Genomic DNA, 15135 nt, shown 5'->3' on the forward strand with positions numbered 1-15135 from the left:
GAACTAGAGACTCTTGTCAGGAGCCAGAAAATATATCAGGAGAGCAGTCTTATATGTCTGACCGAGTCGTGGCTGACGGACAATATCCCCTGATCTCTTGACCAGCTTTACCGGCTTCAGGACGATACGAGCGGATAGGAACGCCGAATCGAGCGGTAAGCATAAAGGAGGGGGGCTTATTTTGCTTATCAATAACAAGTGGTGTAATCCCAATCATGCTACTATTAAAGAACAGATATGTAATAAGGACATTGAACTATTGGCAGTTAGTTTAAGACCTTATTACCTGCCGAGGGAGTTCACTGTGGTGATCGCCGTTGTTGTTTATATCCCTCCATCTGCCAATGCGGAAGTGGCCTGTGACATAGTGCATTCTGTTGTTGCGCGACTCCAGGCGAAGTACACAGATGCGTTCATTTTTCTTTCTGGTGATTATAACCATGTATCACTTTCTAAGACCCTGCCCACATTTAAGCAGTTTGTTGATTGTACAACACGGGGAGATAAGATCTTGGACCTTCTGTATGCTAATGTGAAAAATGCATACAAATGTGTTGCACTGCCCCCTCTTGGCCGATCCGACCATGATATGGTACATCTCTCTCCTTCCTACACGGCAGTTGTTAAGAGGCAGCCTGTTATTAACAGAACACTAAAATACTGGTCTCCGGAGAGAGAAGAAGCCCTAATGTGCTGTTTTGAATCAACATGCTGGGATGTTTTCTGTGAGGATTATAGGGATGACATTGATGGATTAACAGAATGCATCACCCATTACATTAAATTCTGTAATGATGACATCATGCCCTCCAGAGAAATTCGCTGTTTCCCAAATAATAAACCATGGGTAACTAGCAGTCTGAAGGTACTGTTAAATGAAAAGAAAAAGGCTTTCAGAGAGGGTGATAGGGAAAAGGTTAAAGAAATCCAAAGAGTACTGAGGGTGAAGATTAAGGAGGGGAAGGAAGCATACAGGTGCAAATTAGAACAACAATTGCAGCAGGATGGAGTGAAGCAGGTCTGGGCTGGCATGAGGAAGATCACAGGTATGAAGCAGAAGGGGGGTACGCTACTTGATGGTGACCAGAACCTGGCTGATGATCTGAACAGATTCTTTAATAGATTTGATAACCCAATGCCACATCAGCCCGCCACACCTGGTCTGCTGCTGCCTGGTGTTTCCCTTCCCTCACTCATCCCATCCATGACATCATCCCCCCATTCTCCCATCGGCGACATCACCTCCCAAAATATCTTTCTCTCCCCCATCTTCTCTCCAACTGTAACCCCACCGACGGTGCTACATCAATCTCAGGTCAAGGGTGAACTGGACCGTCTGAAGCCGGGGAAGGCAGTGGGGCCTGATGATATTGGGCCCAGACTGTTGAGGACATGTTCTACCCAGTTGAGTGGTATTTTTACATACCTATTTAACCTAAGCCTGCACCTACAAAAGGTCCCGAAATTGTGGAAAACATCTTGTTTGATTCCAATTCCAAAGAAGAGATATCCATCTAACCATAATGATTACAGACCTGTAGCACTCACTTCCCATATCATGAAGACGTTCGAGAGACAGGTCCTTTTTTACATCAAGGCCAGTATGTCAAATTATGTGGATCCGTTGCAGTTTGCATACCAGTCCAACATGGGTGTGGATGATGCTCTTATTTACATGCTACAAAGAACCTATGCACATCTGGACATTCCTGATGCATCCGTGAGGCTCACATTTTTTGACTTCTCGAGCGCCTTCAATACGATCCAGCCCCGACTGCTGTGTGAGAAGATGAGGAGGATGCAGCTGGATTCATCATTGGTCCAATGGTGTATGAACTATTTATCCAGTAGACCACAGTACGTGCGTCTGCAGAATAGTGTCTCTAACACTATTCTGAGTAATACGGGGGTGCCGCAAGGAACCGTGCTGGCCCCGTTACTGTTTACTATCTATACAGCAGACTTCCAGTACAATAGTGGCAGTTGCTTCCTCCAGAAATTTTCAGACGATACGATCGTTGTTGGCCTAATTAAAGGAGGTGAGGAGAAGGAGTACAGGAGAACTATTAAGGAGTTTGTGGGTTGGAGTGACCACAACCATCTCCAACTTAACATCTCAAAAACAAAGGAGATGGTTGTGGATTTTAGGAGGAGGAAGAAGACACCGTTAATCCCAATCGCCATCCAGGGCAGTGAAGTGGAGATAGTCTCCAGTCACAGATATCTCGGCGTACAGCTTGATGATAAGCTGGACTGGAAGAGCCACATGGAGACAGTGTATAAGAAGGGTCAAAGCCGACTTTATTTTCTAAAAAGGCTGAGGTCATTTAACATCTGCCGTCCTCTACTGTGCAACGTCTATCAGACAGTGGTGGCAAGTGCACTGTTCTTTGCTGTGGTGTGCTGGGGAGAGGGTGCTCGCATGGGAGATCTAAATCGAGTCAACAAATTGATAAAGAAAGCAGGCTCGGTTGTGGGGACTGAATTTGATATGATCCAGCATGTGGCTGAGAAAAGGATACTCTCTAAGCTAAAATCAATTATGGACAATTCCTCACATCCAATCCATGCTCTTGGGGTGATCAACAAGAGCACTTTCAGCCATAGATTGATTGCAACAAAGTGCAAGTCTGAACGTATCAGGAAGTCCTTTGTACCAGCGGCCATCAGAATGTTTAATGTGTTATGAATATTCACATGTTACTGAATATTCTATATTAATTTCTGTTATTGAATATTCTGTACTGAATATGCATCTCTTATTGAATATTCTATACAGGTATTATCATTATTATTATTATTTGTTGTTTAACTGTAGATTGGTTAGAAGTAATCTGTTCTGTTAAATGTGGTGTTGTCTTGGTATTTTATTTTTTTTTTTTTTTTTTTTTTAGTGTTAAAGCTGCCGTGACAATATAATTTCCTGCAAAGGATCAATAAAGTATCACTACTACCACTACTACTACTACTACTAAATGGATTTATTTAAGACAATAATGTAAGTTGTACCCTGATAGGACAGTCTCTGACAGGGGAATCTGTTTTCTGAGGAACGTTTTACTTCAATAATGTATTAACATTTCAAAAAGAAAACAATAACAAAACAACAAAAAAACTAAAACAAAAACATTTCCAAGTAAAAAATAAAATAAAAACCTGTACTGTTAGAGGCCTTTTCTCCACTGCTTGACAGGATAGTTCTCTCTCTTTTTTTAGGTAAATATTAATGTCACAAGAAATGTTATCAATGAATTCATTTATTAATCTAATGTATTTATTTATTTAAAGTCAGTGACAACATTTATTGTAAAATGAACTGTCCTGTCAGGCACTGAGTAAAAGTCCTCTTTTTTTTCTTTTTTTTTACTTCAAAAAGAGAATTACTCATTTGTTTTTTGTTTTTTTTTACTTTATACTTAACAAGAATTTATTTATTTATTTATTAATGTAATGTCTGAAGTATGAAGTACTTTTGTGAGGTAAATATTTACTTCACAAGAAATTTTATCAATTACTTTTTTTTAAATTAAGAAATAAATAAAGCAGTGTACTCGCACTTCCGGTGGTTACCTTTAGAAGAAAAGTAGCTCAGTAAACTTAAATAAAATAGCGATATAGACCAGTGTCTGTCAATATTAACCCGCAGAAAGACTATTTAAATAGGAATCATGCATGTTCTGTGCGTCTCTGTGAATGAATGGCACAGGCACGCTGTTTCATTTACCACACACACACACACACACTGAGGCACGCTTGACACTCGGGATGTTTTCAGCCTATATGAGGACATTAATGCACACACACACACTGGCTATATGTGGACATTAATGCACTTCGTCAACACAGCCGCTCTCAGAGTCACTTCAGCAGCATTTTAGCTTCATTTGAGAAAAACTATCATATCATATCATAAAACACAGAGAGACTCACAGGTCTAAATAAATGACCTTTCTCTCATACTCCAAGTGAGAAACATGATGGGTAGGTGGTGATTGGTAACCCCGTCAAAATAAAAGTTTGGTTTAACCTTTGAAGAAAGTTTTGCTTAAATCATTACATTTCAAATAATTGGTTATAACAATTTAATTAAACCATTCAAATGGAATTTTTTACTTCACAAGAAATGTATTCACGTAAATGATTTAATTGAAAGTTGTTTTTTGTTTTGCTTTAATTTCTAGACATTTTATGCATAAAACAGCTTTAATATTATACAAACAAAAGCAGGTTTTTTAAGTAACTGTTCTGATAACTCATGACTGTCATGATCCTGGTTCTTTTCCTCTTTCTCTGTCTCCCTCTTGTGGTCACACTCTCTTGCACACACACTCACACTCTCTCGCACACAAGTAGTGATTATGGGACGGCTTGTGTCAAAATGATTTACGACTTTGACCTTTGACCTTTGTGACAGGTTGAACTTCTGGTGACCTTTATGATTGATGGGTGAACTTCCTGGTATGAGGTCATGGGATTGACCTATTGACCCTGCTAGCCTATCGATCATGTTATTTGACAGTTAGTTTTGAACTATGACCTAGCTAGGACTAAATCATAATTTTGACGGGTAGTTTTAGTTATATTAACAGAACAGATGTTTTTGCCGGTTGTTTGAACTTTGTCCCATTATATGTGTGTGGTTATTGTGCCTTGTGCCTGCGCCCCCTCCACAGTGAAAGTGAGAAGCGTATGTCACACAAAATAATCTCACTGATCCAATTATTTTAGATGAATACAAGAATAAAAAATAAAAAGCTTACTAAAACCAATTATGTTAGTTTTAGATTTAGTTTTAGTTATAATTAACACATCAATGTCCATACGAATGGGTCACAAAAATAATTAACCTAAAGTTGAAAAACATACCTTTAAAAAGCGTTTAAAAAGCTTACTAAAACCAATTATTTTAGATAAAAATTACATAAACATCCTATCCTTTATATAATTTATAATATAAATTATATAATAATTATCATGCTAAAGTTGTTTTTAAGTGTATAATATAAAAGCTTACTAAAACCAATTGTTTTAGATGAATAAAATCATCTTACCTTATTTTAGAAAGTTGAAGTATACCATTGATGTCCACAAAAAATGCAATGTATGAATGGATTCAAAATTGTTTTACACAACTGAATTCACTTAGTCATTCCTGAATGACCTCACACTCTCAAAACATAAGGAGCGCGCTTCTAATGTATGTGTGTCAAAAAGTAAAACACACGTGTCTGTGTGTGTGTGTGTGTGTGTGTGTGTGTGTGTGTGTGTCTATGCGCGCCCCATTATTCCTGTGAGCTCTGACATCTGAAACACGGTGAAGTCTATATCAGACTAACAAGTTGAAAACATGCCTTTAAAAGTATAATATAAATATCTTATTGATCCAATTATTTTAGTTTTAGATGAATAAAAGAATATAAAATAAAAAAGCTTGCTAAAAATAAAAATCATCTTACATGTTAGAGGTAAAGTATACCACGGATGTCCATAAAAATGCAATGTATGAAACGGAGTCGCAGGTCCCTCCTGCCTTCACATTCCTGAACAGTATATATAAATGGGGTCAGTTATTTCATATATGTCACATTCAGTTATTTCACATTCATATGTAAAACATTCTGTTCTTTTTAAAAGTATATAAATGTTTATAAAAATAATATACAATAATATCTCACTAAAATAATTAAAGTTGAAAAAAGATTCTATCCTTTAAAAGTGTTTAAATGAAATCTTGCAAATTAAACTAAAGTTGAAAAACATACTGTTCTTTAAAAGCATTTAAAAAGGCTTACTAAAACCAATTGTTTTAGTTTTAGATAAAAATTACATAAAACATTCTATCCTTTATATTCTATCATTTATATAATATAAATGATATAATCTAAAACAATTAAACTAAGGTTGAAAAACATTCTATCCTTTAAAAGTATATAATGAAATGCTTATACAATATATCTAACTAAAAATAAAAATCATCTTACATGTTAGAGAGAGTTAAAGTACGTCCTACCATGGATGTCCACAAAAATGCAATGTATGAATGGGTTCAAAATTGTTTTACACAACTGAATTCATCTAGTCATTCCTGAATGACCTCACACTCTCAAAACATAGCGCGTCTAATGTATGTGTGTCAAAAAGTAAAGGAGCCGTGTGCGTTTCTGTGTGTGTGTGTGTGTGTGTGTGTGTGTGTGTGTGTGTGTGTGTGTGTGTGTGTGTGCATGTGTTAAACATAAATCACAGAGTGGTTCTCTCTCACACCAGCGTCTCTGACTCAGAGGGTTGTATTCAGTGATGGGATGAGGCATTTTGAATGCTGTGTTGGGGCTAAATTGATTTCAAAGTTTAAATGATATCTTTTAAAAAAATATTTGTTTCATAACACATAGATGTCCATACATCCTATGAATGAGATTGCAGTTGTAATAGAAAAGACTATTTTTTTCCTGACTCTGCTCCTTCGCATTCCTGAGCACGGTGAAAGTGATAATAATGTTTTAAATTTCACAAAAATAATATAAAATAAATACCTTGCTAGAAATCTACTGAAATGCTTGTAAAAAGAATAAAATTCATCTCACATGTTTAGAGAGTTACGACTCTTGAAATTATGTGTTCAAGAAGCTGTTGAGAGCTATAAATCACAGAGTGGTTCTCTCTCACACCAGCGTCTCTGACTCCTAGGGTTTATTCAGCGATCAGAATGAGACATTGTGTTAGGGCTAAATTTATTTCAAAGTTTAAATGATATCTTTATAAAATGTTTTTTAAATTAAATTCAATACATTATTAAAAGTCTTAATAAAAAAGTCTCTCAAACATAGGCCCTCGCTCGTGTCTGTCAGCAGGCCGACGGCGGCGCGATTGTGTCTCTGTGTCTATGCTGCATTCTGACATCCCCTCCTTCCATTTCCAGAGGTAACAGTGACACTGTGAAGTCTATCTCACACTAACTAAAGTTAAAAAACATTCTGTTCTTTATAAGTATATAAAAAATATCTGCTGAAACCAATTGTTTTAGATAAACAAAAGTAATAAAATCCATCTTACATAAAACATTATATTCTTTATATTCTATCCTTTTATATAATTTATATAATATAAATTATATAATCTAAAATAATATAATATAATACAAAATAACAGAGTGGTTCTCTCTCTCATTTAAAAGTATAACCTTAAAAAGTTTGCATTAGATATTTTAAAAGATTGATTAAATTAAATTAAATCTTTAAAGTTTCAATACATACTCATCTTCTATTTATCTGTACTTATGTATGATATAAATTATTTTTTTGCTTAACGGTGACCTAAAGTATAATTGTTATTAAACAATGTCTGTTCAAAAACTGTACTTGGTCGTCTTAAATCTCATTTATATGAAAAAGATTCAATCAGCATTTTTTGTCCATCTGGTGGTTTCAATTTTTATGGTGGGAGGCTTTCCATAGCTATCCCGCACACCTAAACACGACCATCACAGAAAACTACATTTTCAAAATGTAATAAATAAAATGTAAACAAAGTTTTAGCTAAATAAAAACACCTTACATTTCCAGAGAGGCGAAGTAGTTCTTTATGCACTGATCCAAAAAAGCAAATAGTTTAAGTTGTCATAAACAGAACAAAACAAAACAAAAATCCTCCAGAGATAAACTCTGAGATAAAAAAATGAGTCTCGGCGAACAATGTCGCAGTAAATCTAGTCTGGGTTTCAGAGTACATCCATAGTTTACACTAATTTCATTTAAAAGCATAACCTTAAAAGTTTAAATCAAATCTTTAAAGTTTTATTAAAATCATATCTTCTTAGAAGATTTATGTATTATTGTTACTAAGCAGCGTCTGTCCAAAAACTTTAGATTGTTACATACAAACATACAACATGAAACATGTTGTCAAAGTTTGTCACAATGTTTTTTTAAGAAATCCTAGGACTTTACATTGCTCTTATTTAGACAGAGTTGTATCATTTGGAAAATCAAAGTAAAAATCACACATCGTCTTAATTCAAAGTATAAGTATAAGATCGTATAAGATCATTTTTACTCGTATCTCCCGAACTAGGGTGAAACCCTTTACTGAGAATATACCACCGGCCATCTACTCAAAATACATGTAGAAGTTTCAAATGTTAGCATTTGTTGATGGTGGCCGTATGAACAGACTTTGTAGGGGAGCTATAGCAGGAAGCATGCCCTTTGACCTCCTCGATTTTGCAGGCCTTTTTGTTAAAGATTTAAAAAGATTCCCATCTAGCGGTGAAATTCTATTTTGCATTTAAACGAATAGTGCTCTCTAGCGGTTCTCCCATCTAATCGCTTTTTCAACTTTGGTAAATGTGTCAAGAATCTATGACAACATGTCTTCTGATAGCGCTTCATCGAGTTTAATTGTACATGTTCTACCGTTATGATGTACTTACATGTTCTACCGTACATGTTCTACCGTTCTATATAATGATTTACACAACCAAGCAATAGACCGTACCTTTGACTTACCCGTCGAGAAGAAAGTAGGTGTCTACTGCGTCCCTCTTTCCACCTGGGAAAAGCTATCCCGATATTTATTTACATACCGATAAATTAAATTTGAATTTAATTAAAACTTCTCCTGTGGCTCGGCATAACTATGATCCTGCATTATATTGTACCCTGCAGTGCAGCCTTTCAAATCTGCCGCGGGAAATATCAACGTCTCCCATATGGTCTAGCGGTTAGGATTCCTGGTTTTCATCCAGGCTGCCCGGGTTCGACTCCCGGTATGGGAAGACAATTTTTTACATTGCCAACAAAATTCAAGTTATTCAAGTTCATCAATGATCATTTTTAGTAATTCATAGTCTTAGAGGCCTACACGAACTGCAGAAACAAGCAGTTTCTTGAAGATTCGGTACCGAATCATTTTCACAAATACAATTATATTGAATTCAGAAAATTTCACTATGGAATACTTTATCTATCATAATTTCAATTTAGTACGTCATCATTTCAACTTTTCATCTCATAATTATGACGCATAGTCATAATTTCAACTTTTTAAGTCATCATTTAGACTTTTTGTCAATTACGCCTTTTTAAAGTCATAATTTGGTTGTTGACTATAGTAGTGTTGCACCTGCATGTCCACTAACTCGCTTGTGAGAGTCAGAGTGTGTAAAGTAAACTCTCATTAGTGTTAGTAGAGGATTAGTGGACTGGTAGGGTTAGAATAAGTAATATTAGAATAAAATATCTGTTGGGGAGCATCGCGATAAACAGTTCATGTTTAATGACAACATACCATTTTTCAACCGAGCGAATCTGCGCATGAGAGGCCTTCTTCAACTTTTTAATTCAGAATAACAATGACGCCTTTTTAATGTAATACTTAAAAAGTCATAATTTGGTTGTTGACTATAGTAGTGTTGAGTTAGGCTAGTGCTTTTTGTACCTCTCTGGTCTTTTTCAAGATGGCGGAACAACACGGGAGCCTCCTTGGACTTACCCGCCCCATGTAAATAAAAGATAAGAAATGATCTTTCTTAAAATCAGATCATTGGCACAGATCATTTTACACCCATGAGGACATATTTATGAATAAAGACAATGATTTTAGCTAATAAAATACCATTTTTCAACCTACACATGAGAGGCATTCAGAAGTCAGAACTTCAGGGGTCAACGGTTTAGGCACGTTGCCGAAAACACTGCATGTGTAAGGTAGTTTTCCAGATTTTCACCCAAAATCAAATACTGTATGACACTTTTCAAAGTTAGAATAACCTGTTGTGTTCTGACACAAGGCCATTAACCGGTTCTTTTTGTTTTATAAATGTATTTTTTGCTTATTTCTAAATATAAACCTGATAAATATGAATACACGATTAAACAAGATCATTTTTAAGAAAAAAAACATTTTTAAGAAAAATACAACTAAACCATGATAATGTTTAGTTTAGATGTTGATGATTAAGTTTCAGGCGTAGTGCAACCAGATTTCTCTAACATCTCACTCACAACGAACAACGTTGTAAATAAACATTTTCAAACTGTAATTTAACCATATTTTATTGATTATGGTGATTTAAAGTTTTTGTTATTAACTAATACCTTTATCTTTTAACTAACATCTGACCCCAAATAAACAGATAATGGAATGTTCACAATCTACATTGTTAGATATTCTCCTACATGTATGTAAGTAGTTGTGCTTAAATCTTTGGCTGTATCTTTACACAGCATAGCGATGCAAAGTTCCACACTCTATGGACTAACTTATCAGACACTCACCACACTGATGTTAACATCACCATATATTGTCTTTTCTACCATGATTGGAGCAACTATTGTCCCACCATTTTTCTGGTCAATTGTGAAGGTAAGCTGATTAGGGATCTGAATTAATAGCCGTCCGAATGATGTAGAATTATTATTATTATTAGTATTATTATGCTGTCGTTGTAGATGGTTGTTAGGCTGTTGGTTTGTCATGTTTCCAGAATGTGTTTGAATGCTCAGCGTCTGAACGTCACCATCTGTTAAAAAAAAAATTTTTTAAGAAGATTGAAGATTGAGAAACATATTCACTACTAACAAAGTAAAATTATAAATCTTTTCCTACGTTTGATATTCTTTTTTCTGATTTTTTTCACTATGGACTTGATCCTTTTTAATGCTGTTTTCTCTCCATATTTATTCTGTAGTTCCTCTACTGTATCTTCCAACCTCCCTGTTGTTCTTCTCCAGCTGTGTTAACCAAAGACAAGCAGTTAGAAGAATCAAATTTATGTGCAGCAAAAATAAAGTTAACATAAAATAAACACATTCATACACCAGTTCAAAGTCAATGAACAAGCTGATGCTGCAGTGTTAGAGCACATGATGGACGGTGAACAGACCAGGGGCGTGTCTAGAGGGGGGGCACGGGGTGGCACCGGCCCCCCCTGGAATATGATTGGCCCCCCCTGGTGCCCCCCCAACATCATTGGGCTAGATTTACTGTCAACATGACAATGCCCAACGCCATTGGATCAGAGCGCTGTCAATCACTGCTTGATTTGCGATTCGCAAAGCAGAATCTCTGGTCCGCGTTTTTCAAACAGGAGTCAGGAGAGAGACACCTCGACATGTCACTGTTTATGGTATGCACACTCAATTACAGTATATTATATTGTTAATTTCGTTGACGAAAAATGTTCGCCATTATTTTCGTCAACGACATTTTTTCAGACAAACACGAGACGATAACTATATCAAAAACAGTTTTAAATGACGACAACTATGACGAAAATGTATTGACATTTTCGTCAACGAATAAAAAATAGACGAAAATGTTAGGGAGGGACGATTGGGGAAGAGATCCAGTCAGAACTGATTTGCGTTTGTGGTAGATGCGTACATTTGAATTGTAACGTGCTGATCTAGCTAGCGGCACACGAGTTGGAATGCGCTTGATGCTGCATGTCTCACAAATCGTTAAAAAATGTAAACGTCTGGGAGAAAGATAAGGGCAGACATATGGACAGATCTGAATAAGAGTGACGACGCGAAAGAGAGCTTTAGTCGGTATGTTTTTCTGTGCGAACACACACACACACACACACGCGACCCGAAGAGTGCAGCCCTGCACATAGACAGCTAAGCGCGCTGCGCGCAAAGGACTGAATTGAGCTCTCTTTCGCGTCTGAATGGACAAATACACACAACATGTCCGTTTTTGAGAGTATTCACGTAAACACAGTCGGTTATGTCTTTACAGAACGTACAGTTGTGAGAATATCGGATGTGCATTAGCAGTGCAATTGGATCTGCACACTCGGTCTTAAAGTGACAGTGCGTAATAAACCTAATGCCTTCTGTACACTTAATATTGTTCAAACAACAAAATAAAAAGAGAAAAGCATTCACTGCTCTTTAATAATAGCTTTAATAAAGATTAATTATATTTAATTCATACAAATAAATATATCTGCTTGAAAGAATAAACAATGATGTATGTAAGTAAAGACTGCATAATCATTAATTAAAAAAAAAAAAAGACTGTTCTACTTTAGAAGTTTTTCCAGTTGAATTTTCTGATTTCCCATGGGCCCCCCCTCACTGGTTCTTGGTCCCCCCTGTGCCCCCCCATTTATAAAATCCTGGAATCGCCCCTGGAACAGACGCACAGCAGGTTAAACCAGAGCTAAAACAGTAGTCTATGTTAGGACAATAGTAGCTGATAACGGTCATAAAGGGCAAAGAGTGTCGTTTAAGAGCTGCGCTGGACTCTATGTTTAAAGATCATTTTAGAGGCCAAATGGTTGGCTTGATGCACAGGATCATCGATGCTGCGTGTGATATGAAAAAAGATTGTGCGCAGGATACCAAACGTGTGACAAATCTCAAAAATGAAATGGACGTCGTAAGAGGCTTGACAAAGCCATGGCCTGATGTAACGCCCATGTTTTTTAATGGCAAAGAGCCGATCGGCGTAATCCTCAGAAAAGTTCTGGATGTGTTGCGTGAATGTAGTGACGAATTCGAAATCACAGAAATTCTCGCTATATGGACATTTGTAACGGATCTCTGTGTGTCACTGGTGTCAAAAAATGCAAAAACTGATGTTGGTGAATTAGTTGAAAGTCTGGTCAACTATACCCTGGAGCAAAACATGATAGCCTGCAGAGATTTTCTATTCTGGTTAGACCATCTGTAAATGTCGTTATTGTCGTTTTCCTTCAATGTATGAAAGTATAATGTTGAAATAAAATTCTGGTAAAAAAATGTCTGAGCTTATAAAAATAGTATTATAATAATAATATTTAGAATAATTCAATATTTCAATATTTGTTTTCTGCATTTTATGTGCATGCATGTGCAACCATTTACATTCCAGACACGCCCTGTGGCCCCATTTTTATGTCATTTTTATGAGAGTTTTCCGCCCCTGCAACATCCGTTTCAGGCCAAACGGAGGAGTTTACTTAAACATGGATATGTTTCACCAGCAACCTCCGGCTTGTCACAATCCTGGCATGCGTCGGGAACAGGAACGCCTTGACACCTTTCAGAATTGGACTCTTGCACCAGTAAGTCCGGCCGAGCTTGCCAAAGCTGGTTTCTACTATCTTGGCCAGGGCGACAGAGTGGCTTGTTTCAGCTGTGGAGGCCAGCTTAGCAACTGGGAACCGGGAGATCGTGCAGTATCAGAACACCAGAGGCATTACCCCAACTGCCGCTTCGTTCGAGGTGACCGTGCAGATAATGTACCTTTATCTAGCCTTTTCAATGTATCGGCAATGCAACGGTGTGAAGAAAGGTCACTCACATTTGTCTACTGGCCCTCAAGAATAACTGTTCGACCAGACCAATTGGCTAAGGCTGGTTTTTACTATGTTGGTCGTAATGATGACGTGAAGTGCTTTTCTTGCGATGGTGGACTCAGATGTTGGGAGTCTGGTGATGATCCATGGGTAGAACATGCCAAGTGGTTTCCAAGATGTGAATACCTGCTGCAAGAAAAGGGCCAAGAGTTTGTTCATCAGATTCAAACAAGATTTCCAAGACTATTTGAGCGGCTATTGACTCATGGAGACACGAGAGAATGTGTTGATCCAGCTGTGGGTCCTGGAGAAGACCGTTCAGAAGATGCGGCGGTGAAGTCTGCTTTAGAGATGGAATTTGAGCGTGGCCTGACGGCCCAGACAGATGAAGCTGCATCACCGAGTCAAGATCTTTCAGACTTGCCTATGGAGGAACAGTTAAGAAGACTTCAAGAGGAGCGCACATGCAAAGTTTGCATGGATAAGGAAGTGAACATTGTCTTCATCCCCTGTGGTCACCTAGTTGTGTGCAAAGAATGTGCGCCTTCTCTGAGCAAGTGCCCCATATGTAGAGGCTTGGTCAAAGGCGCCGTCCGTACTTTCCTATCATAAAGTTTTCCTATCATTTGGATTTGCAAATTTACATTTAACTTGATGAATAAACACAAAGGACAAGTTTATTATTTTCACTCGATCCAGTGACAACATTTTTGGATTTACAAACATTTAGAAAGTAGTTAGGATGTATTTCATTTTTAAGTTAATTTGACCAACATGATGTTATTTGAAGTTAGTTGAAATTAAAATGCGATATCATTACCGAATTCAGGGGTGTTTAATAGATTCAATAGTGATCAAGCACCCGCTGAGTTTTTCTTCAAACAAAAGTAATTTTGTTGTATGCACAGATTTTGAGGGTCGCTTATAGAAACAGCCGTCCTTGTCTTTAAAAACATAGAACCAGAGATATAATTAAAATATTAAAATATACATTTTAGCGCTATTTACGGTATAATGTAAATGTCTCTCGTATCAAATCAAGACTCTAATCAAGATACAAATCATGCGAATACCGTCGTGTATGAACAAAGAGATATATAAAGAGATAAAGAGATAAAGAAAACGCCATACAAAAACATCACAACCGGCAGTACGGTAAGTGTTACGCTGGCGATGTTAAACAATTTTAAAACAGGGTGTTTCAGAAGAAATGCAAACAAAATCTTTTGCTCTTGTTTCAGAGTCGGTACGCTCCTGTGAAAACTATGTGAACTTTGATGAGGCCGAGAACAATAGCGCTTTTATTTAACAATTATTTTCAATAATATTGAAAAACGGTTCAATAACAATGTTCAATATAAACAAGAATCCAATGTGTGAATCCTATGTTTCACATATAATAGTTAGATGATTTATCTAACGATTGAAATGTACGATATGTTAAAACATGTCGGCATTATGCAGAATAAAAAGAAGATCATAAAACTCTGGTGTCAAAGTGTGGACGGAATAAAAAATGAATCAATTCACGTTAAAAAATACCACTTGTCAACCGTAATTCATTAGTTTAACCGTTGTTTAGCGACACACACACAAAATAAGTGTAATAGTTAAACGAGTTATAGCGTAATAGGTAACAGAAAAACAGCCATACTCATCTTTCACGTCGATGTTGCGTAGGCATCGCAGAAAGATTTAGTCTTTTTTTTTTGTCTTTTTTTTTTTTTCTTTTTTTTTTATAAAACAAAGAAGAACCGGTTAAAGGCCTATCGTGTAGAAGGACCTATAGGATACATTCCTAACATGTTTGACCACACTCTATGTACTTTTTGCAAACTGTACAAAAAGAA

The 15135-nt window shown here is 36.6% G+C and overlaps 1 protein-coding gene across 1 annotated transcript; it reads left to right on the forward strand.

Moving 5' to 3' along the window:
- Window positions 1-12952: 12952 nt before the first annotated feature.
- Window positions 12953-13897, forward strand: LOC307167886 (putative inhibitor of apoptosis; the record flags this gene model as incomplete). Its single annotated transcript, XM_079887192.1, has 1 exon — window positions 12953-13897. The coding sequence occupies one exon, from the start codon at window positions 12953-12955 to the stop codon at window positions 13895-13897; it is 945 nt and encodes a 314-aa protein (XP_079743318.1).
- Window positions 13898-15135: the final 1238 nt, after the last annotated feature.

Source organism: Squalius cephalus (genome assembly GCF_949319135.1).
Source record: "Squalius cephalus genome assembly, chromosome: 11".
Lineage (NCBI taxonomy): Eukaryota > Metazoa > Chordata > Actinopteri > Cypriniformes > Leuciscidae > Squalius > Squalius cephalus.